The sequence below is a fragment of the Ornithorhynchus anatinus genome, chromosome 2, assembly GCF_004115215.2.
Source record: "Ornithorhynchus anatinus isolate Pmale09 chromosome 2, mOrnAna1.pri.v4, whole genome shotgun sequence".
NCBI lineage: Eukaryota > Metazoa > Chordata > Mammalia > Monotremata > Ornithorhynchidae > Ornithorhynchus > Ornithorhynchus anatinus.
The window spans coordinates 139361798-139386844 of record NC_041729.1 but is presented as its reverse complement, the minus strand read 5'-3'; the positions used below and the strand labels follow the sequence as shown (position 1 = coordinate 139386844).

Sequence of the window (25047 nt, the reverse complement as noted above, 5' to 3'; positions counted from 1 at the left end):
GTACTCTCCCAAGGATTTAGTACAGTGCTCTGCACATAGTATACACTCAGTAAGTATAATTGACTTACAGACTGACTGACTGAGAGACTGACACTGAACCAGGAGGTGTTGGGGTAGACAGCATCTATCATTCAATCAAACAATAGCATTATTAAGCATTTCCTGTATGTAGAGCGCTCTTCTAAGCATGACCCTGGAGAAAGCAGTGTAGACTAGGGGAAAGAGAGGAGGGACCTGGGAACCAGAGGACCTAGGTTCTAATTATGACTCTGCCACTTCCCTTGGTATGACCTTGGTCAAGTCACTTCTCCATTCCTTGGTTCCCTCATCTGTAAATTAGGGGTTAATCAATCAAAGGTACTTGTTAAATAACTATTCTCTTTCCTGCTTAGACTGTGAGCCCCATGTGAGACAGGGACTGTGTTTCTCTGCTTACCATGGTACTTTTTCTTTTATAATGGTCTTCATTAAGCACTTACTATGTGTAAAGCACTGTTCTAAGTGCTAGGGTAGATACAAGTTAATTAGATCAGACATAACCCCTATCCCATCTGGGGCTCACAGTCTAAATATTTGGCAGATTAGGTATTTCATCCCTATCTTCTAGACTGTGAGCCTGTTTCTAGTCCGTTGTTGGCTTGGGATTGCCTCTATCTGTTGCTGAATTGTACTTTCCAAGCACATAGTACAGTGCTCTGCACACAGTAAGCGTTCAATAAATATGATTGAATGAATGAATTTTACAGTTTTGGAAGCTGAGGCACAGAGAAGTGAAGTTGCAGCGTGGCTCAGTGGAAAGAGCCTGGGCTTCGGAGTCAGAGGTCATGGGTTTGACTCCCGGCTCTGCCACTTGTCAGCTGTGTGACTGTGGGCAAGTCACTTAACTTCTCTGTGCCCCAGTTACCTCAACTGTAAAATGGGGATTAACTGTGAGCGTCATGTGGGACAACCTGATGACCCTGTATCTACCCCAGTGCTTAGAACAGTGCTCTGCACATAGTAAGTGCTTAACAAATACCAATAACAAGCAAGTAGCAGAGCTGGGTTTAGAACCCAGGTCCTTTAACACGCAGACCTCTGCTTTTTCCACTAGGCCTCACTGCTTCTGTATTATTTGGTGCTTAGTACAGTTCTTGATGTATGGTGTTTAAGAAGTACCATTATTATTGTTATTATTAGAAAGAACATTGTGGTATGGGGAGGGAGGGAGTCAAGGGATCTGGGTTGAGGTCCTAGCTCTGTTTCCTCGTCTGTAAAATGTTGATAAGATACCCACTCTCTCTGCTTCTTAGAGCGTGATCCTGTGAGGGACAGGACTGCATCTGCCTGATTATCTTGTACCTACCCCAGAGTTTAGCACCTTGCTTGCCGCGGTGCTTAATAAATACCATAATTATAGAACTGAGGAGTGGAGTGTGGACCTTTAGATCAGGTGACTGAGAGAGATGTGGTAGGGGTGGCAATTTTCTTCCCTAATAATAATCATTATGGTATTTGTTAAGCGTTTACTAGGTGCCAAGTACTGCTCTAAGCACTGGAGTAGAGATAAGGTAATCAGGTTGGACACAGTCCCTGGCCCACAGGGGCTCCCAGTCTTCATCCACATTTTACAGATGAGATAACTGAGGCACAGAGAAGTTTAGTGACTTGTCCAAGGTCACACAGCAGATGACTGGCGGAGTAAGGATTAGAACTCACATCCTCTGACTTCTAAGTCCGTGCCCTTGCCACTAGGCCTTGCTGCTTGGGATCTTTAAGAAAGAATTTGAGTTAAAACGGTGGTACTTGCACTAAGCACTGGGCTTGGTACAATATATGCAGATCAGATGCAATCCATGTCCCACATGGGGCTTAGTCTAAGAGGGAGGGAAAACAGGTATTAAAAACTATGGCATTTTTTAAGCACTTAATGTTGGTATTTGTTAAGCACTTACTATGTGCAGAGCACTGTTCTAAGCGCTGGGGTAGACACAGGGGAATCAGGTTGTCCCACGTGGGGCTCACAGTCTTCATCCTCATTTTACAGATGAGGTAACTGAGGTACGGAGAAGTTAAGTGACTTGCCCACAGTCACACAGCTGACAGGTGGCAGAGCTGGGATTCAAAAACATGAGCTCTGACTCCAAATCCCAGGCTCTTTCCACTGAGACACGCTGCTTCTCTAGGTGCCAGGCACTGTATTAAGCGCTGGGGTGGATACAAGCAAATCAGGTTGGACCCAGTCCCCTGTCCCACATGGGGCTCACAATCTTAATCCTCATTTTACAGATGAGGTAAATGAGGCCCAGAGAAGTTAAGTGACTTGCCCAAGGTCACACAGCAGACAAGTGGCAGAAACAGCAGACAAGTGGCAGAACCGGAATTAGAACCCATGACTGAGGACGTGGTTTTTAATGCCGGGGTAGGTCACCTGACTTCTTTAGGTCTCTTTCAAACCTAGGAATCTGAGAGTCCAAAACTGACTTTCCTCACCTCCTCCCTGAGGCCAGGTTCTGGGGACTAGATGACAAACTTCTTTTTTATTGGTATCCTTTAAGCACTTGCTATGTGTCAAACATTGTTCTGGCCCCCGAGGGTAGGTACAGGTTAATTAGGTCTGACAGAGTAACACAAGCCCAGTCCTGCATGTGGCTCACAGTGTCCATAGAAGAGACACAGGCTTTAAAACCCCATTTTATAGTAGGGAAATTAAAGCATAGAGAATTTAAGTGACTTGCCCAAGGTCACAGAGTAAGCAGTTGGCAGGGCAGGGCTTAGAACTCAGGTCTTCTGACTCCCAAACCGGTGCTTTTTGCACTAGAAAACGCTGCTTGAATTTTAAGCCCAGCTCCTCACTATGTGTTAATGTGCCTCTTCCCCTTCACCGTTCCACTCCCAACCCAGGACTTGGCACTGGGGAATACTTGAGAAACCAGCCTCTAACCCTCTCCCTTACCCTGACATAGGTCCTATTGCTAAAATGGATTCTGTCCATGACTCAACTCCAGTGTGTGAACCTGCCAACAAAATGCAAATACAAACTTCATCCTAGCCCTAGCCCTAAAAGAGACTTGGGAAGGTCATTCTCTGCTTGACTGTTAGCTCCAGAGGGTGAGAATCATGTTTAATTCTATTGTCCTCTTCTGAGAGTACAGCGCTCTCCACAGAGACAGTCTTGTCTAGTTTTTTGGTGTCGAGTCATCTCCCTCTCATAGCGACGCCATAGACACATCTCTCCCAGAATGCCCCGCCTCCATCTGCAATCATTCTGGTAGTGTATCCATAGAGTTTCCTTGGTGAAAATATGGAAGTGGTTGACCACTGCCTTCTTCTACACAGTTAACCTGAGTCTCTGTCCTCGACTCTCTCCCATGCCGCTGTTGCCCAGCACGGTGGAGTCTTGACTTGTAGCAGATTGCCTGCCACTCGATAAGCTAGGAATGGAATGGATATGCCTCTGCTTAACTCTCCCTCCCATGGTCGAGACTGGTAGAGTACTGGAAACTCTCCAGGTGTGACCCTGAGAAGGGGACAGAAACAGTGCCCAGTAAATATTATTGATTGGTTGATCATCTTGTTTAGGCCTCTGCCTCCAGGCAAGTAGCTTATGTTCAACTAAGGTTTCTTGCGATTTTGTTTAAGCCCATTTGATTTCAGTCCTTGGTTGAGACATGGAAACTGAGATCAGCCTACTTACCACAAAACCTCTTCAGGGGCTCAGGGGCTTAAAGACAATTTGTAACTCACCCCTCAGACTTGTCTTGTTCAGTCTGACCACCAGATGTGTTCAACTTTCCCTCTGGGACCACTTCAGGGCCAATTTTCTCTCCTTGTTCTGTTTTTTAAAAAAATGATATTGGGGCTCACATGGGGATCACACTTTTAGTCCCCATTTACAGATGAAATAACTGAGGCACAGAAAAGTTAAGTGACTTGCCCAGGGTCATACAGCAGACAGGTGGCGGAACCAAGATTGGAATTCAGGTCCTTCTGACTCCTAGGCCTGTGCTCTCTCCACTAAGCCAAGATATTTGTTAAGCGCGTAAACTATAAACTCCTTATGGGCAGGGAATGTTTCTGCTAATTAATAATGTTGGTATTTGTTAAGCGCTTACTATGTGCAGAGTACTGTTCTAAGCATTGGGGTAGATACAGGTTAATCAAGTTGTCCCACATGGGGCTCACAGTTGATCCCCATTTTACAGATGAGGTAATTGAGGTACAGAGAAGTTAAGTGATTTGCCCACAGTCACAAAGCTGACAAGTGGCGGAGCTGGGATTCAAACCCATGACTTCTGACTCCCAAGGCCGGGCTCTTTCCACTGAGCCATGCTGCTAATTCTGTTGTATCATACTCTACCAATTGTTTAGAACAGTGTTCTGCACATTTTAATTGCTTAAAAAATACCAGTGATTGACTGATTGATTGACATACCAGGCACTAATCTAAGTGCTGGGTATGGACACAGTGCATGTCCCACGTGGGACTCACAGTCTTAATCTCCATTTTACAGATGAGGTAACTGAGTCCCAGAGAAGTGAAGTGCAGAGAAGTGAAGTGACTTGTCCAAGGTCACATAGCAGACAAGTGGTGGAGCCAGGATTAAAACTGTCCCCCCAGGCCCGTGGTCTTTTATATCATGCGATATAAATGTTTAGTACAGTGCGCTGCACAGTTTGGTTTCAATAAATACGATCTATCGATTTATATTGGGTCACACTTTACATAGTATCAGACTTTCCATTCCACCCAATAGGATGTCACCATCCCGTTTGAGCCATGAAAACCTCCAACATCTCCCTGGCCAGTTCCTCTACATTCATCCTGGTAGGTATTCCCAATCTGGAAGCTGTCCGTGCCTGGCTGTCCATCCCCTTCTGCCTGATGTACCTGACCATCCTGGTCGGGAATAGCACCATCTTGTATGTGATCCAGAAGGACCCGGTCCTCCACCAGCCAATGAGCCACTTCCTGGCCATGCTGGCTTTCACGGAGCTGGGCGTGTCCCTATCCACCATGCCCACGGTCCTCGGCATCTTCCTCGCGGGTGCCACGGAGATCGACTTTAACGCCTGCCTGGCCCAGATGTACTTCATCCATTCCTTTTCGATCATGGAGTCGGGCGTGCTCCTGGCCATGGCCTTCGATCGCTTCGTGGCCATCTACAGCCCGCTGAGGTACTCGCTCATCCTCACCCACAGACGCATCAGGGCCACGGCCGTCGGCCTCAGTCTCAAGAGCGCGGTGCTGATGGCGCCCCTGGCCGTCCTCCTGAAACGCCTGCCCTTCTGCCACCGGGAAAATGTGCTCTCCCACTCCTACTGTCTCCACTCCAACCTCATCAGCCTCCCGTGCACCGACACGACCCTCAACAACATCTATGGCCTCTTCGTCGTCCTCTCCACCTTCGGGCTCGACTCTGTGCTCATCGCCCTCTCCTACGCCTTGATCCTCAAGACCGTGCTGGGTATCGTGTCAGGGGATGGGTGGCTCAAGGCCCTCAACACTTGTGTCTCCCACATGTGTGCTGTTCTGGTCTACTACGTGCCCATGATTGGGCTGGCCATGATGCACCGCTTTGGACAGCACCCTTCTCCTCTGCTCCAGGTCATGATGGCCAATGCCTACCTCTTCATCCCACCGGTGGTCAACCCGATCGTCTACAGCCTGAAGACCAAGGAAATCCGCAAGGGGATTTTCAGGAATCTGATTCAGAAGAGGGGCAGACCCTAACTGGAAGGCATAGGGCAGTGGGAACGGGGAGGGGGAGAGGCAAGAGAACCCATCAGGGAATCCCAGAGGTGAAGGACAGACATTTTTCCCAGGATAAAGCCCTTCCCTACCCTTCTCACCCAACCACTTCCATTCCCTCTTCACTGCAACTCTTGATCTCCTCTGTCTTGCCCACGTCCTCCTTTGGCCTGGAACTCCCACCCTCTTCATATCTGACAGACTCCCACTCTCCCCACTTTCAAAGCCTTATTAAAATCACCTGTCTTCCCAAGAGGCCTTCCCTAACTAAGCCCTCATTTCCCCTACTCTCATTCCCTTCTGTGTCGTCTATTTACTTGGATCTGTACCGTTTAAAACTATAGTATTTAGTAAGTGCTTACTATGTGCCAAACACTGCACTAAGTGCTGGGGTAAATACAAAATAATCAAGTTCCACAGTGGGCTTCTAGTCTAAGTAGAAAGGAGAACAGGTATTGAATCCCCATTTTGTAAATGAGGGAACTGAGGCATAGAGTAGTGGAGTGACTTGCCCAAGTTTACACAGCAAGTGGTTGGCAAAACTTCAGTTAGAACTAAGTCCTCTGTCTCCCAAGCCTGCGCTCTATCCATTAGACAATACTGCTTCTCAAGCACTTGGTATTCACCCCACTCTCAGCCCCACAGCACTTGTGCCCATGTCTGTAATTTATTTTAATGTTTGTCTCCCCCTCTAGATTGCAAACTCTTTGTGGGCAGAAAACATGTCAGCCAACTTAATTGTACTCTCCCCAGTGCTTAATAAGTGCTCAGTGATTGGTTGATTGTTTCTGGATAGTCTTCCCAGGTAAGTCTAGCCTGATGCTAGCCACACCGATCATTATTTCTGTCCCTATAGTCCTGTATTTGTAAATTAATGTAAATTATCATTATCATCCTTCCTTATTGCCAAATATTAGCTGAGGGCCTTCTTTGTGCCAAGATGGTCCCCTGACCACAAGCAGCTTACAATTAATGAGTCAGTGATATTTATTGAGCTCTTGCTGTGAACCGAGCACTGTGCTAAGAACTTGAGCACTCTACTAATCTAGGGAATGAGGGGAGAGACAAAATCAGAAAAAAAATATAAATATATCAAAACTAACCCCAAATCTTCCCATTTCCCGCTCTAATTCAGAAACAGCAAAGTCTTGAACATTCTAGCAATTTGTCAAGGCTCCTAGGGAGGGAAGGGGCTTGGGTGCTTCCCATTTCATGGGGCAACCTGATTAATATTATTTGTAATGATATTTGTTAAGCACTTATTATATGCCAGGCACTTAACTAAGCGCTGGGGTAGATAAAAAAAGTGTTAACTGGGTTGAACACAGTCCATGTCCCACATGGGGCTCATGTCAATCTCCATTTTACAGATGAGGTAACGGAAGGACAGAGTTAATAGACTTGCCCAAGGTCACACGACATACAAGTAGCTGAGTGAGGTTTACAACCTAGGTCCCTCTGACTCCCAGGCCCATGCTCTATCCACTAGGCCACACTGCTTCTCTGAGAAGCAGGGGATGTGGAAGGAAGAAAAGCAAGAACACCAGTTCCTGAATGGCCTGGCCTTCATGAAAGGGAGGTGAGGACTTTCTACTAGTTTTGTTCTTCTGGTGGTTTTGTGACTTCTCTTTATTACTTGAGGTTGATGTGGACAGGCCCGACTATGGGTTGCCTTGGTCCTAATTTCCTCCTTCGAGGGCAAAGGCGTGCCCTCTTCCTCCATCACAGTGTTGCACCTATTAAGTAACTGGACTATTCAGTAAGGGTTTACTATGTGCAAAGCAGTTTGCTACATTCTGAGGTAAATACAAAATTATCAAATCAGACCCAGCCTCTGCCCCATGAGGGAGTTACAGTATATGTAGGAAGGAGAATGGGCATTTCCCCATTTTACAGATGAGGAAACTGAGATACAGAGAAGTTGCGATTTGCTTGTTAAATCACACAGCAGGCAAGTGGTGGAGCAAGGATTAGAATTCAGGTTTTCTGACTCCCAGGCCCTTGCTCTTTCCATTCAGCGTGTGAGCATGTCTATGTGATCTCCTCACCCATCTTACTGTCAGCCCCTTGGCATTGCTATGTTCATTCAATCATTTATTGAGTGCTTACTGTGTGCAGAGCACTGTACTGAGCACTTGGGAGTGTACAATGTAAGAGTAAACAGACACATTCCCTGCCACGTGTCTAGCATGAGACTCTAAACTGTAAGCTCATTGTGGGCAGGGGACATATTTACCCACTCTTGTTGTGTACTTGCTCAAGCATTTAGTACAGTGCTCTGCATAGAGTAAGTGCTCAATAAATACCACTGATTGATTGATTATCCAGAGATAGACTGATTGTGGATTGACAGTAATCAGTCTTTGCTTTTCCCACTACTTGAATTATTTATTTGTTTTAATACCTGTCTCTCTCTCTCCCCCTTGTCACCCACCACCCTGCCCTGGCAAGATTGTAAACTCCCTGAGGGTGGGGATCTTGTCTACCTACTCTATTGTATTGTACTTTCCCCAGACTTAATACAGGGCTCTGCACATAGTAGACACTCAATAAATACCTCTGATTGATGTAGAGAGATGGAGTTCTAGGAGGGAACTCCAGACAGGAGGGAAGGTGCCAACGAGAGGTCACCAGAGCTCATTTTGTCCTCACCTTTGATTTGGTTTTCTGTTGCCCTCACAAGGATTCCTTCCCTCCCAACCCAATCCCCTCAGCTGCGGCCCCAACACATCCCAACTCAAGCTCAGCAAACAGGGTTAGGGAGGAGAGGACCATCCGGCCTGCCCCTGGCTCTGCTCAGAATGAGCTGAGCTCTAGAATGGTTCTCGGGGTGACCGGGCAGAAATCCAAATGTGCTTCCCACAGTGCTCCTTTACGGGAGAAGATGCTCCCTGACTGCCTTGGAGCATTCCATGGGTTGGACTAGAACTGACAGCTCTAGGGCCTGTATTTCAGGAGGAGATGGACGGACACTTGTTGTTCCCCTCCACCACCATCCAGAGGAAATGGAGGCCAGAGACCAGTGTCCATCTCATTCTTGGGTGCCCCTTATGCCTAACCTCAGTGCCACCTGGCCCCATGGTGGGATAGAGGCCTCTGTACCAGGGTTTTCCAGGAGCTGACAGTGCATTCATCTACTTGTTTTGTTTTGTGTCTGTCTCCCTCTTCTAGACTGTGAGTCCGTTGTTGGGTAGGGATTGTCTCTCTCTGTTGCCCATTTGTACTTTCCAAGTGCTTAGTACAGTGCTCTGCACACAGTAAGCGCTCAATAAATATGAATGAATGAATGAATCGTATTTATGGAGCGCTTACAGCCTGTGGCACCTCGGCTGTGCGTGGTTTAGGGGACATGTGGTAACTAATATGTGCTAACCTTCTCAGTGTGCCTCGATCTCCTAACCCACATCCTGCCTCTGGCCTGGAATACCCTCCCTACTCTAATCTGACAGACAACCACTCTTCCCCGCTTCACTGAAGGTACATCTCCTCCAAGAGGCCTTCCCAGACTAAGCCTCACTTTTCCTCATCTCCCAATCCCTTCTGGGTCACCCTGACTGGCTCCCTTTGCTCTTCTCCCCCTCCCAGCCCTAGAGCACTTAGGTACATACCTCTAATTTTATTTATCTCTTTGCTCTTCCCCCCTCCCAGCCCCAAAGCACTTATGTATATATCTGTAATTTTATTTACTTGTATTGATGACTGTCTCCCCCACTCTAGACTGTGAGCTCATTGTGGGCAGAGAATGTCACTGTTTATTGTTGCATTTTATTTTCCCAAGTGCTTAGAACAGTGCTCTGCACACAGTAAGTGCTCAATAAATATGATTGAATGAATGAATGAACTAAGGGACTCTTTGGGGTTGAATTGAATTAATGTTGGTATCTAAGCGCTGGAGTAGACACAAGGGAATCAGGTTGTCCCACGTGGGGCTCACAGTCTTCATCCCCATTTTACAAATGAGGGAACTGAGGCACAGAGAAGTGAAGTGACTTGCCCAAAGTCACACAGCTGACAAGTGGCAGAGCCGGGATTCAAAGGAACTAGGTTTGAACTCTCTTCTACTTCCGCTGGAAGCAAAGCTAATCTAGTTTATCCCTTCTGCTCCCCATCCTCTGTCCCTGGTCCTCATTTCCCAGTTCCAGATCCTCTGCCCCATAATAATAATAATTAAAAATAATAATTATGGTATTTGTTAAGCACTTACTATGTGCCAAGCACTGTTCTAAGCACTGGGATAGATACAAGGTTTTCAGGTTGGACACAGTCCCTGTCCCACTTGGGGCTCACAGTCTCAATTCCTCAATTTTACAGATGAGATAACTGTGGCCAAGAGACATTAAGTGACTTGCTCAAGGTCACACAGCAGACAGGTGGCGGAGCTGAGATTAGAACCCACGACCTCGGACTCCCAAGCCCATGCTCTTACCACTAGGCTAGGCTGCCCCGGCCTCCTGCCCCCAGTCCCCTTTCTTCTGCCCCTGGTTCTCTACCTTGCACACTTGGCCTACTTTTGGAACTGATCAAATCCTCAATTCTGTAGGCTCTCTGTGGGTAGGGAATGTGTCTACCAACTCTGTGTTGTACTCTCCCAAACGCTTAGTAAGCGCTCAATAAGTACCATAGATTGATTGATTGATCCTGATCTCCTGACAGGAAGGAAGTTGTGAGAGGGATGGAAAAGAGAAGGACGGTAGGAAGGGTCTCCTTATGGTGTGTGCATGTGGAGGGGGAGGCAGAGGGAGAAAGTCGGAGAACTCAAATTCACTGGGGAAAGTCGGAGAACTCAAATTTACTGGTGCTCACCTACCAACGCTTAAAACAGTGCTTGGCACATAGTAAGCGCTTAACAAATACCAACGTATTATTAGACGCTCTATGGCCTGGGCTTCAGGTGCCAATCCCATTACGAACCTGCCCTCCTGTGGTCATAAAAGGAATTGCACCTCTATGATTCTCTGTCTCTCTCTGCTGCCCCCTATGGTCACAGATAAGGCTGCTATTAACGGTCTATTATTATCTATTCAATTCTTATTTAATTGTCTATTAATACTCTTCCTTTCCGTTCCCTCCCCTCTCGTCCCTATGCTGTCTAGAGTAATACTCATCCTATCCCTCCTAGATTATTGCATCAGCCTCCTTGCTAACCTCCCAACCACCTGCTTCTCCCCACTCCAGTGCATTCATTCATTCATTCATTCATTCATTCATTCATTCATTCATTCATTCATTCGCATTTATTGAGCGCTGACTCTGTGCAGAGTACTGTACTAAGAACTTGGAAAATACAATTCAGCAATAATCAGAGACAATCCATGCCTACACCCCACTGCCTGGATCATCTTTCTACAAAAATGTCAGTACATGTCACACCCCCTTCTCAAAAATCTTCAGTGGTTTCCCATCCACCTCCGAATCAAACAAAAATTCCTCACCATTGGCTTTAAAGCACTCCATCACCTTACCCCCTCCTACCTCGTCTCATTTTTCTCCTCTACAACCCTGGGGATCGAAATTGTGAACCCCACATGAGACAGGGACGGTGTCTAACCCAATTTGCTTGTATCTACCCCAGCGCTTAGTACAGTGCCTGGCAAAAAGTAAACCCTTAACAAATACTAGTATTATTATTATTATTAATAATAATAACCCAGCCTGCATACTTTGCTCCTCTAATGCTAACCTCCTCACTGTGCCTCCTTCTCACCTGTCTCGCTGCTGACCCCTGGCCCACATCCTGCCTCTGGTCTGGAACACCCTCCCTCCTCAAATATGACAGACTATTACTCTTCCCGCCTTCAAAGATGCCTTCCCAGACTAAACCCCACTTTCCCTCATCTCCTACTCCCTCTGCGTCACCCTGACTTGCTCCATTTACTAAACAACCTCACCAGCCTCAGCTCTTATGTATATATTTGTAATTTTATCTATTTACATTGATGTCTCTCTCCCTCCCTCTAGACTGTAAACTTTTGGTGGTCAGGAAATGTCACTGTTTCTTGTTATGCTGAACTTTCCCAAGCACTTAGTAGGGTGCTCTGCACATGGTAAGTGCTTAATAAATATGATTGAATGAATGGATTGAACACTCGAGGTGAAGTGGTGACAATTAGGTATGGTTAGTGACCAAGAGGATGAATGCCCCGGTTAGATCAATCAATCAATGAACAGTATTTATTTAGCTTTTACTGTGTGCAGAACACTGGACTAAGCACTTGAGAGAGTATAAAAAGCAGAATTGGTAGACACAATCCCTGTACACAAAAAGCTTTCAGTCTAAAGGAGGAGGCAGACATTAACATAAATTACATATGGGAGAAGTTGCAGAATGAAAAGTTCGGTCCATAAGTGCTGTAGTAATTAAGTTGGGTTAAATATCATATGCTTAAGTACAAAGTGCATAGGGGATGCAGAGGGGAAGGGCTGGTAGGGGCAAAGAGGGCTTACTCAGGGAAGACCTCTTGGAAATGTGATTTTATAAAGGATATGAAAGAGGAGAGAGTGGTGGTCAGTGGGATATAAATAGGGAGGGAGTTCTAGACCAGGGGAGAACCTGTGTGAGGGATCGGTGATGAGATAGGTGAGATAGAGGTATAGAAAATAAATTGCCTTTAGAGGAGTGAAGTGTATGGGATGAGTTGTACTAGGAAATCAGCAAGGTGAGATAGGAGAGTAAGAGCTGATTGAATGCTTTAAAGCCTATAGTAAGGAGTTTCTGTTTGATGTGGAGGTGGATGGGAAATCACTGGAAGGTTTGAGGAAAGGGGAGTTGTGGACTGAACTTTTTTTAGAAAAATGATCCAAGCACCAGAGTGAAGCATGGACTGGAGAGGGGAGTCACAGGAGGCAGGGAGCTCAGCAAGGAGGCTGATGCAATAGGCAAGTTGGAATATAATAAGGAGCATGGCCTAGTGGAAAGAGCATGAGCCTAGGAATCAAAGGACCTGGGTACTAATCCTGGCTCTGCCGCTTACTTAATGTGTGACCTTGGGCAAGCCACTTAACTTCTCTGAGCCCCAGTTACCTCATCTGTAAAATTAAAATTAAATCCTAAACATTCCTACTTAGACTGTGAACATCTTGTGGGACAGAGACTTAATGATCCAACTTAATGATCTTGAACCTAGCCCAGAATTTAGTACGAAGTAAATGGTTAACAAGTACCATTAAAATGGTGTTTGGATCAGTGTGGTAACAGTTTATAACCTGTACACTTCTTGGGAGCAGGAATCACTAATTCTATCCAATTGTACTTTCCTTAGTACTTATTACAGTATTCTGCCTACAGTAAGTGCTCTATAATTACGATTTTTTGATTGATGGAGAGGAAAATGCAGATTCTATAGTACTGACGTGATTTGGTGACAGGTTGAATATTGGGTTGAATGGGAGAGACGAGTGGAGGATAATGCCAACATTATGGGTTTCTGACATAGGGAGGATGGAGGTGTTGTCTGGAGTGATAGGAAAGTCAGGAGGAGGACAAGTTTTTGTTGGGAAGATGAGGAATTTTGTTTTGTACAGGTTAAGTTTGAGGTGTTGGCAAGACATCCAGGTAGAGATGTCCTGAAGGCAGGAGGATATGCGAGACTGCAGAGAGGAAGAGAGAGATCAGGGTTGGTGATGTAGATTGGGGAATCATCTATGTAAAGATAGCACTTGGAGCCATGGGAGTGAATGAGTTCTCCAAGGGAGTGGGTGTAGATGGAGAATAGAGGGCATCTAGAATTGAGCCTTGAGGGACTTCCACATTTAAGGGGTAAGAGGCAAAGGAGGAGCCTGTGAAAGAGAATGAGAAGAAGAACAAAAAGAAGAAACTGTCAGTGAACCTGAGGTTGGATACTATTTCGAGAAGGGAGTGTTCCACAGTATCAAAGGCAGCTGAGAAGTCGAGGAGGAATAGAATGGAGTAGAAGTCATTGGATTTGGCAAGAAGGTGGTCGTTGGTGACCTAAGAGAGGGCCATGTCTACTAGACACTGAGTCCTGAGTTGGCCTGGATGGGGTTGCTTAAAGTGTCATGACCTCAATGCATGATGAAGTCCTGTTACTGAGTGAGGGGAGTCCATGGGAGCTAGTCCCAGGAGGTCACCCTAGGTGGGGTGGATGCCCACTCTGACTCACTCACTTTCTCCCCTGACCGTCCTCCACCCCCCTCCTCAAAGCCGTTTCTTTCTTTTTTTCCCACTCTGCACATGCTCAGTTTTTCCCAAGGGAAGAGGCCTGGAAAGCAGATTCTGCTTTATGTCTTTCAAGGCGATAAATGTTCCTCAGCATCTGCATTGTTAGAGATAGTAGATTTAGGAACTTGTTTGCCAACTCTCCTGTATTTTACTCTCCCAAGAATTTAGAAAAGTGATCTTCACATAGAAAGTGTTCAATACATACACTTGATTAACGAATAGAGTAATGATAATTATTATAATGCTAATAATAACCTGTTTCACCAAATAGGCCTCTCTTCATCTTAATGTCTGTATTTCATATTAATGTTTGTCTCCCCTTCTAGACTGTAAGCTCGTTGTTGGCTGGGAATGTGTCTGCTTTTGTTTTATTATGCTTTCCCAAATACTTAGTACACTGCTCTGCCCATAGTAAGTGCTTAATAAATATGATTGATCAGCTGATTCCCTCTCCTAATAATTTGGTACTTATTAAGTGCTTACCATGAGCCAATCACTGTTCTAAGCATTCGGGTAGGTACAAATTAATCAGGCTGTACACAGTCCCTGTCCAACATGGGGCTCACACTCTTACTCCCCATTTTACAGATGAGGTAACCGAAGCACAGAGAAGACAAATGACTTGTCAAGGTCACACAGCTGACAGTGGCGAAGTCAGGATTAGAATCCAGGTCCTTCTGACTCCGGGTCCTGTGCTCTATCCACTAAGGCATGCTGCTTCCTAGTGCCTGCTTTTGGACAGCAGCCAGCGGGGGAAAGAGATGAAGCTGTGCCTGGGTGTGCCAGACTCAGCTCTGGCATCCGGCTGAGGCCCAGGCACTGGGTAGGGGGTAAGGGACATAGGCCAGTGACCTGAATGTTCACATTGACAGGAGAAGACAGAAAAACACTCACAATGTCCTCTCTCCTGATCTTCTGATAATGAAAGGAGGTTCACCCAACTCAGCCTCATTTCAGCTGATCAATAATTGGCATCTATTAAGCACCTACTGAGGGCAAAACACTGTACTTCATTCAATCATATTTACTGAGGGCTTACTGTGTGCAAAGCACTGTACTAAACACTTACTTAGCACTTAGGAGAGTGCCACAGAGCTTCCAATCAGACAAAGAGTAATCAGACAAAGACAGAGTATGAGCAGGAGAGTTAGTCTATCAGGCAGTCAATCATATTTATTGAGTACTTACCGTGCGCAAAACACTGTACTAAAAGCTTGGGAGAGTACAGTGTAACAATACAACAGACATATTCTCTGTCCACAGTGGGTTTAGAGTCTAGAGGGGGAGACAGACATTAATATAAATAAATAAATTACAGATATGTACTTAAGTGCTGTGTGTCTGGGAGAGGGGGATGAGTGAAGGGAGTAAGAGCAATGCAGAAGGTACAGGGAAAAGGGGAAAGGAGGGCTGAGTCAGGGAAGGCCTCCTGGAGGAGATTGTCATTTCAATAAGGCTTTGAAGGAGACGAGAGTGATTGTCTGTTGGATATGAGGAGGGACGGTCTTCCAAACAATAGGCAGTATGTGGGCAAGAGGTTGGCAGGGAGATAGACGAAATCGAGGTACAGTGAGAAGGTTAGCACTAGAGATGTGAAGTGTGTGGGCTGGGTTGTAGTTGGAGAGTAGCGAAGTAAGGTAAGAGGGGGCAAGGGGATTGAGTGCTTTGAAGCCAAATGTGAGGAGTTTCTGTTTGATATGGAGGTGGGTGGGCAACTACTGGAGGTTCTTGAAGAGCGGAAAAACACGGCCTGAATGTTTTTGTAGAAAAATAATCTGGACAGTAGAGTGAAATATGGACTGGAGTGTGAAGAGAGAAAGGAGGCCAGGAGATCAGCAAGGATACAGTAATCAAGGCAGGATAGGACAAGTGCTTGGATTAACATGAAAGCAGTTTGGATGAAAAGGGAAGAGCAGATTTTAGAGATGTTGTGAAGGTCAAATTAACAGGATTTAGTGATGAATTGAATATGTGGGTTGAATGAAAGAGAGGAGTCAAGTATAATGCCAAGGTTACAAGCTTGTGAGATAGGAAGGATGGTGGTGCTGTCTACAGCGATGGGAAAATCAGGGGGCAGACAGGGTTTGGGTTGGAAGATAAGAAGTTCTGTTTTAGACATGCTAAATTTGAGGTGATGGAAAGACAACCAAGGCAGGAGGAAATGGGAGACTGAAGAAAGGGAGGGAGATTGGGGCTGGAGATGTAGATTTAGGTATCATCCATAAAGAGGTGGTAGTTGAAGCCATGTGAACAAATGAGTTCTCCAGGGGAGTGGGTGTAGATGGAGAATAGAAGGGGTCCTAGAACTGAACTTTGAGAGACATCCACAGGAAGTAGGAGACAGACTAAGAATAAGTTATCAGAGAGATAAAAGGAGAACCAGGTGAGGACAGTGTCAGTGAACCCAAGGTTCGATAAGGTTTCCAGGAGAGGGGAATGGTTGACAGTGATGAAAGCTGCTGAGAAGTTGAGGAGGATTAGGATGGATTAGGAGTTACTGAATTTGGCAAGAAGAGGATCATTTGTGACCTGTGAGAGGGTGGTTTCTGTGGAGCGAAGGGGGCAGACAGAGACTAGGATACGGCAGGGAACTGAGTAGATGGCAGGATGAAATAGTTGAATGTATAATCGAGATAGCAATAAAGATACATATGTATATGGGTGCTGAGATTAGGAATAAAATAAATAGGTGCTAAAGTGACTGTCAAGTTGATGGGACGAGTGTGCTGTGAATTAATTGGAAAGGCTTCCTGGAGAAGCTGTGTAGTCTACTGGAAAAAAGCACAGGCTTGGGAGTCAGGGAACCTGGGTTCTATTCCCAGCTCCATCACTTGCTTCTTCTGTGACCTTGGGAAAATCACTTAACATCTCTGGGCTTCAGTCTCCTCATCTGTAAAATGGGGATTTAATGCCTGTTCTCCCTCCTACTTAGACTGAGCCCCATGTGGAACAGGGACTGTATCTAACCTGATTCTGCTGTATCTGGCCTAGCATTAGTATTCATTCATTCAATAGTATTTATTGAGCGCTTACTATGTGCAGAGCACTGTACTAAGTGCTTGGAATGTGCAAATCGGCAACAGATAGAGACAGTCCCTGCCCTTTGACCGGGTTTACAGTCTAATCGGGGGAGACAGGCAGATAAGAACAGTGGCAATAAATAGAGTCAAGGGGAAGAACATCTCATTAAAACAATAGCAAATAAATAGAATGAGGGTGATGTACATCTCATTAAACAAAATAAATAGGGTGATGAAGATATATACAGTTGAGCCGACTAGTACAGTGCTGAGGGGATGGGACAGGAGAGGGGGAGGAGCAGAGGGAAGGGGGGAAAAGAGGGTTTAACTGTGGAGAGGTGAAGGGGGGGTAGAGGGAGCAGAGGGAAAAGGGGAGCTCAGTCTTGGAAGGCCTCTTGGAGGAGGTGAGCTTTAAGTAGGGATTTGAAGAGGGGAAGATAATTAGTTTGGCGGAGGTGGGGAGGGAGGGCATTCCAGGACAGTGCTTGGTACATGGCCTAGTGGCAAGAGTAGGGCTTGGGAGTCAGAGGATGTAGGTTCTAATCCTGACTCCACTATTTAGTTGCTCTGTGACCTTGGGCAAATCATTTCACTTCCCTGGACTTCAGTTACCTCATCTGTAAATTGAGAATTAAGACTGTGAGCCCCATGTGGGACAGGGACTGAGTCCAACCTGATTATCTTGTATCTACCCTAGCACTTAGAACAGTGCTTGGCATTTATTATTTATTTATTACTATTATTATTTATTATTACTATTATTTATTATTACTGTTATTATTACTGTTACTTAACTACCACAGTTATCAATATTATTATTAGGATGAAGACCTGTGAACTGTGGCCTGAAGGATTTGGAAAGGAAATATACCAGGCATGGGGAACAACATGACTGAGTGGTCAGAGTCAAGTATCCAATTATTTATATTCAGGCACAGTGCTTGTCGCACAGTAAGCACCAAACAAATAGCACAATTATTATTATTATTATTATTAATATTATTACTATCACAGTTAAGAAGTGAGCTTGGGAGGAGCCAAAAAGGCGAACTGAGTCAATCAACAGTGCTTATTGAGGTTTTACTGTGTGCAGAGCACCATGCTAGTGAGCTGAGTCAATCAACAGTATTTATTTAGTGCTTAGTGTACGCAGAGCACCATGCTTCAGGTAAACTGAAGAATACTGAGTGAGTGAAGAAGGCCAGTATGTAAGATGGGGAGAGCTGGTGGAGAGCACCGAAGGCAAGTGTGAGGAGTTTTTTCTTGAGTGGGAAGAAAATGGGTAGCTTCTAGTGATGTTGATGATAATGAAGATAAGAAAATGGCTTGAGTGACAGATGGCTAGAGATACTTTTATGTGGGACACAGCCCTTCCCCCCCTCCAGCCCCCAAAAGAAGAGCCATAACGAGGGAGAGGAGGAGGGAGATGGGAAAAAGAAAGGGAAGGAAGGAAGGAAGAGAGAGGGAGAGAGAGCTAAACTCACGGTAGCAGGGAGACAGGGAACTTTCAGATTAGGAATTGACTGATAATAATCATAATAATGGTATGTGTTAAGTACCTACTATGTTCCAGGCACCGTACTAAACAAATCAGGCTGGACATAGTCCCTGTTCCACACGGTGCTCATAGTCTCAATCCCCATTTGTCTCAATCCCCATTTTACAGATGTGGTAACTGAGGCACAGAAAAGTGAAGTGATTTGCCCAGAGCTGGGATTAGAACCCACAACCTTCTGACTCCCAGGCCCGTGCTCTATCTTCTTACCATGGAGTTGATAGTTGCCATAGCAGGTGAAAATAAGAGTGGAAGGGATGAGGGGGCTAGGCTTCTTGTTAGAGAGAGAGAGAGAGAGAGAGGGGTGTGCATGTGAGTGTGTGTGTTTATGTGCATGTGCTTAGGTGTGACCATCAGGCCAGGCTCTCAAGGGGTGACAATTCTGTTTATGACTTGTATTAATATTATGTGCCCTATAATATTTGATATTTGATCCAATATTTGATCCAAAGCTGAGTGACATCTGACGCCTCTACAATACTAGACCAGGGTAGGAGATGTGGAGGGGAACAAAAGGACCTGAGATCAAAATTTACTTGTTTTGCCAATGCAGTTCCATTCTTTGTGTTAAGCTTGTAAGCCCTTGTGACTGCTGGTGACTTTAACAAAAGCGTGGACCTGTCTTTAGCTTCAGTGAAATGCTTTTAATATCCTTTCTGGTTGAAAATGGAATAGCTCTGTCACATCTTGTGTCCAGGGGATCAATGGACCTAGTGGGAACTCACTACTGAAAGAGGGGACAGAAAACCCCTCAGGAAGGAATTATTCTTTGCAGTCACAGGACAGGGCTCAAGAGTGAACCCCAAAACTTCCAGCATTTGTTTAGGGTTCAGGGTGGGGAATACAATTAAAGACCCAGGATGGTGGCATCTTGGGGGGCTCCATCTGAGACACTTCCCTCTTAGGGGTGTTGAGGCCTGAGAGCCTCCTCGTGTCTCACTCACACTGTTCCTCCCCCACCTGTCTGGAACTCCATCTTCCCCATCAGGGTCAGCTGCAGTAAGAACTGGCAACCGGCTGCAGTAAGAACTGGCAAGGCAAAAAACCTGGCAACACACAGGTGGGGCTTGTGGGAGGCGGGGGCTAGTCTACAAAATAGCCTTAAGTGTCTCAGTGAGTGTGTGGTTTTGAAAAGCAGTGTGGCTTGGGGATAAAGCATGGGCCTGAGAGTCAGAAGGGCCTGGCTTCTAATCACGGCTCTGCTACATGTCTGCTGTGTGACCTTGGATAAGTCACGTCACTTCTCTGGGCATCATACCTCATCTGTAAAATAGGGATTAAGAAGATGAGTCCCATGTGGACAGGAACTGTGTCCAATCTGATTAACATGTGTCTACTTCAGCGCTTAGAACAGTGTTTTAGCATATAGTAAGCACTTAACAAGTGCCATAATTTTTAGTAATATTATTATTAGGTGTGTGTGTTTGTGATGTGTAAGTGTGTGTGTGTTAGATGAATGAGCAACAACCCAGATTGAAGCCTAATTGTATGCCGAGCCCTGGGAGAACACTAGAGGAGGAGGAGGGTGAAGGCATGGAAACTATCCTGGGGAGGACAAAGACCCGCCTACAAATGGTGATATGGCCCAGAGAGGAGGTCCGGTGCCTGAATTGTCTGGTTGGTTCCTTGAGGGCAAATACACAGATGCCCTCTAGAGATCGGTCTACGCTGGCAACCATATCGCTTGAGCTCAGAGGCAGATGGCTACTGGCTGGGCTGGGCAGGGCTAGAGTGGACTACCCTTCAGTGGTTCTGTTGCTCTGGGGCCTGGGAGGGACCTTAGAAGGGGCTCTTCACCCACACCAAGCTCCCACAGGCAATCTCATCCTCTAGACACACCCAGAAAAGGAAGCTTCATCATGGGATCACAGTCATAACACTATTGATAATGTTGTTATTTATTAATAATTGTGGCCTTTATTGAGTACTTTGTCCCAAGTACTGTACTGAGCACTGGGATAGATACAAGGTATTCAGGTCAGACATAGCCCCTGTCTCAACCAGGGTTCGCAGTCTAAGTAGAAAGGAGAACACGTATTGAATTTCCATTTTATAGATGAGGAAACTGAGGTCTAGAGAAGTTAAGTGACTTGTCCAGGGTCATAGCAGACTAGTGATGGAGCTAGGCTCAGAATCCAGGTCCTCTGTTTCCCAGGTCCTGGCCCTTTCTACTAAACCGCAGTTTCTCCTAGTCCTATTTATTAAAGATCTACTGTGAGACAAACTTTGTGCAAAACATTAGGTTAAATAAAAATAAATCAGGCACAGCCCTGTCCCATATAGGTCTCATGATCAAATAGGAAGGGAGAATAGGTATCTTAGCCCCATTTTACAGGTGAAGAAACCAAAGCTCAGAGTGGTTAAGTGAGTAACCCAAGGTCACACAAGAGTCCAGTGGCAGATCTGGGATTAAAACCTAGGTCTCCTGACTCCCAATCCCATGTCCGGTCTATGAGACCATGCTACCTCAGAAAAACACATATGAAAAAGACAACATATGATCAAAAGGAAGGCAACTTTTCCATTTTTATTCCAATTCTTACTCACCCCTACGTCCCCTCCCCATCCTGGTGCCCTCAGGCCAATGAATCAATGATATTCATTGAACACCTTCTGTGTGCTAAAAACCGTGCTAAGCAACTGGGAGAGTATATCAGCAAGAAGATGCATATTCCCGGCCCTCAAGGAATTTAATGGGAGATGACAGACAAAGCTGATTTACCAGAAAGTGAAAGCTAGAGGAAGAGCAATGATAGAACAGGAAGCAGAAGAATACCATAAGGATGGGTCAGCTGAACAAATGGCTGAATGTGGTGTCACGGTGTTTGATCTTGGGCTGGCGCTTCTGCGGGTGTTGAATATTAAGGAGGAAAGACTTCCTGAAGGAAGAGGAAGTCAGTTGAGGAAGAATGGGCAGAAGATGCAGCTGTAACAGACGTTGCAGAGAGGCTCCAGCTATGGAGGAGGGCAGCCCAGGCCAACCATGAGGAGCCTCAACAGTAACGTCTCGCAGCTCTTTTTATTGTCATCATCGTTGTTGATTAATTGATGGCTCTTGCTCTATTTGTTATACTACTACTAATAATAATAATGTTGGTATTTGTTAAGCGCTTACTATGTGCGGAGCACTGTTCTAAGTGCTGGGGTAGACACAGGGGAATCAGGTTGTCCCACGTGGGGCTCACAGTCTTAATCCCCATTTTACAGATGAGGGAACTGAGGCACAGAGAAGTTAAGTGACTGCCCACAGTCACACAGCTGACAATTGGCAGAGCTGGGATTCGAGCTCATGACCTCTGACTCCAAAGCCTGTGCTCTTTCCACTGAGCCACACTGCTTCTCTTTGTGTATTTCCAAATGTATCTGTGTGTTTCCAGACCCCCACCCCCAACCACTTCCCTTTTAGATTGGGAGTCCCCCATAGTCCAGAGCCCTTATCTGAATGATGATCCGTGTGTCTTTCCCCAGCATTCAGCATAAAGTGCTCTGCACAGAGTGAGCACTAAGCACTGGTCAGAGGGGAGTGTACTCAGTGCCTGATCATGGAGCACTGATTACCGTTAGTTACTGAGTTCCTGGGTTTCAGAGCCTAACTCGAGAGAGAATCAGTCAACTATACTAAGCGCTTGGGAGAGTATGATATAATAGACATGATGGTAGGAAAAGGCAAGGGGGTGGGAAGAGAAGGAGAGAGACAGAGAGAGAACAGGACTGGAGAGAGATGGAGTCATGAGTTGGGAGAGCAACAGGAAGTGAATGTGAGAAGGTCAAGGCAGAGAGAAGGTACAGATTTGAAATCTGGACACCAACACAACTTGGAAAGGGAGAATTATGTCAGGTGAGACAAAGCAGCATTTCCAGTGGATAGAGCACAGGTCTGCGAGTCAGAAGGACCTTGATTCTAATCTCGGCTCTGCCACTTACCTACCGTGTGACCTTGGGCAAGTCACTTGACTTCTCTGTGCCTCAGTCACCTCATCTGTAAAATGGGGATTAAGACTGTGAGCCCCATATGGGACAGGGACTGTGTCCAACCCAGTGTATCCACCCCAGTGTTTAGTGCAGTGCCTGGTGCATAGGAAGAGTTTAATAAACACCAGTATTATTATTATTATTAATAATAATAATTTAACTCCAGAAGCCTTTCATTTATGAAGGAGTCATAACTTGGCAAGCTGCCAAGTTGCCATGTGCCTCTGGAAATTTGGGTTATGTGGGCATTTGAGATTGGGGTCAGACTAAGAGGTCTGCGTTGTTTCACAGTGTTGCCCTCTGATGATCATCTGCCTGGGTTCACACGGGGTCAGCAAGCCCTGACCAGGGGAACAAATAATAAGGAGGACAGGGGTAAGAGGGCTTAGCTAACAAGCAGGCCAGAACCTATCTGTCTAAAAGCACCTAACTCAAGCAAGAATTTGCCAATTGCTATTTGGAATCCCATGTCTGCCGCTTCCACGGAAGTTTTGCAGCTGATGACTTGTGCTGGGGCTTTATGAGGTTCCAGTCCTATTGGTCTCCTCCCTCAGGTCAGAACCAGGAAGGAAGAAAGGAGTCCTGGGAACAAACCCTGCCATCCCATCTGGTCTCATCCCCGTGGTTTTAAAAGACCTGGGAAGGGATCCATATAGCAGGGAAGGAGAGGGTTGGGGTGAGGAGAGGAAGTCAGGACAAGTAAGAAGAATAAATAGGTGAAATGATTGCCGGGTGACAATTGGCAGGTGGAGTCAGAGGCTATGAATCAGGTAGCATACATCATCAGGTAGTAAAAGCCATCCTTGTAACACACCTATTTCTAAGCTAGGCTCCTGGAAACATGCTGGGTTTATCACTTTTATTCTGTCTGTTTGGGTTGGAACGGTGTCCTCTAACAGATAATGGTATCTTCACCACCCTCAGGTCCTCTCCCCAGGACCCAGTAAAGTGTGTACCTGAGTTAGTGGGTGTTCTTTTCCCCATCAAAATGTCAGCCCCTAATCCTCCACAGACTTCCATTGAGTCTGTAGGAAGCTGACTGGCTCTGGTCTCTCTCAGATCTTGTTCCAGTCTGGGCAAGGACTGGGTAATTTTCAAGATTGTGAACAGCATGTAAGAAGAAGTCTTTAATCTGACCCAAAAGTGCAATGGTAAGAAAACACCTTAAGAATTATCCAGGCTAGGCTTGAATGATAATTATGGTATTTGTTAAGCACTTACTGTGTGTCAAGCACTTCTCTAAGCCTTGGGGGAGAAACAAGTTAATCAGATTGAACAAAGTCCCCTGCCCCACATGGGACTCACAGTCTAAATAGGAAGGAGAATGGGTATTGAACCCCCATTTTACAGGTGAGGGAAATGAGGCACAGAGAAATGAAGTGACTTGCTCAAGGTCACACAACAAGCAATTGGTAGAGTTAGGATTAGAACCCAGGTTCTCTGACTGCCATGCCCGTGCTCTTTCTAGTAGGCAGCTCTGTGTCTCATGAACCACCTTACCGCCTCTAGTCCTCCCCACCGAGATCTCACCCAAAGGGTCTATCAGAGTTTGTCTACGGAGAGCATCTTGACCATCCTTTTGCGGATCTCCTTGGTCTTGATGCTGTAGATGATGGGGTTGAGCATAGGTGGCACGAAGAGGTAGATTATGGACATCAATGTGTGGACAAATGGAGGGGCCCGTTTCCCGTATCGGTGAATCATGGACACGCCCACCATGGGAATGTAGAAGATGAGCACTGCGCAGATGTGGGAGACACAGGTGTTGAGGGCCTTGGACCGCCCTGCCTGGGACGCGATGGTCAGGATGGATCTGAGGATCAGGACGTAGGAAAGGAAAATGAGCACGGAGTCCATTCCGAATGTGGAGAGCACTATGAAAAGGCCAAAGATGTTGTTGATAGTGATGTCCCCACAGGGCAGGCGGATGAGGTCAGGATGGAGACAGTAGGCATGGGAGAGGATATTACCTTTGCAGAATGACAGTCGCTTCAGAAGAAAGGGCAGGGGGAAGACGGCCCCAAAGGTGCGGGAGAAAATGGCCAGACCCATCTTAGTGATCCTGGCATTGGTTAATATCAGTGAGTATCTGAGAGGATTACAGATGGCCACATAGCGGTCAAAGCTCATGGCCAGCAGGATGCCGGACTCCATGAAGGAGAACAGGTGGATGAAGAACATCTGGGCCATGCAGGCGTTGAAGGCAACCTCTCTGACGTTGAAGCAGAAGGTGCCCAGGACTGTGGGCAGAGTAGAGCAGGACACGCCTAGGTCGTTGACAGACAGCATGGCCAGGAAGTAGTACATGGGTTGGTGCAGGCTCTGCTTCTCCTTGAGGATGACCAGGATCAGGGAATTTCCCAGGATGGCGACACAGTAGAGCACCCCTAGCAGGATAAAGATCCAGTGCAAGGAATCCTCCAGTCCCCAAAAGCCTGTCAGGATAAAGGAGTTGAAGGTGGAGGTGTTGCTGGGAGGAATTGCCATGCTGGAGACTCACCCTGCAATGCAGGGAAATGGACAGGAATCGATCTGGGAGCAAGTCAGAAGAGGTGGCTGACCTAACTTGCAATCAATTCCTGGCAGAAGG

At 46.1% G+C, this 25047-nt stretch overlaps 2 protein-coding genes across 2 annotated transcripts; one reads left to right on the top strand and one right to left on the bottom strand.

Moving 5' to 3' along the window:
* Window positions 1-4759: 4759 nt before the first annotated feature.
* On the top strand, window positions 4760-5713 carry LOC100073635 (olfactory receptor 51I2-like). The gene has a single exon (XM_001505338.2). The coding sequence runs from the start codon at window positions 4760-4762 to the stop codon at window positions 5711-5713; it is 954 nt and encodes a 317-aa protein (XP_001505388.2).
* Window positions 5714-21273: 15560 nt separating this feature from the next.
* Window positions 21274-24944, bottom strand: LOC100086122 (olfactory receptor 51I1-like). The gene is made up of 2 exons (XM_029047071.1): window positions 24030-24944; window positions 21274-21411 (listed from the first exon to the last, which is right to left on the bottom strand). Exons 1-2 carry the CDS (start codon window positions 24942-24944, stop codon window positions 21274-21276), a joined length of 1053 nt encoding a protein of 350 aa, XP_028902904.1.
* Window positions 24945-25047: the final 103 nt, after the last annotated feature.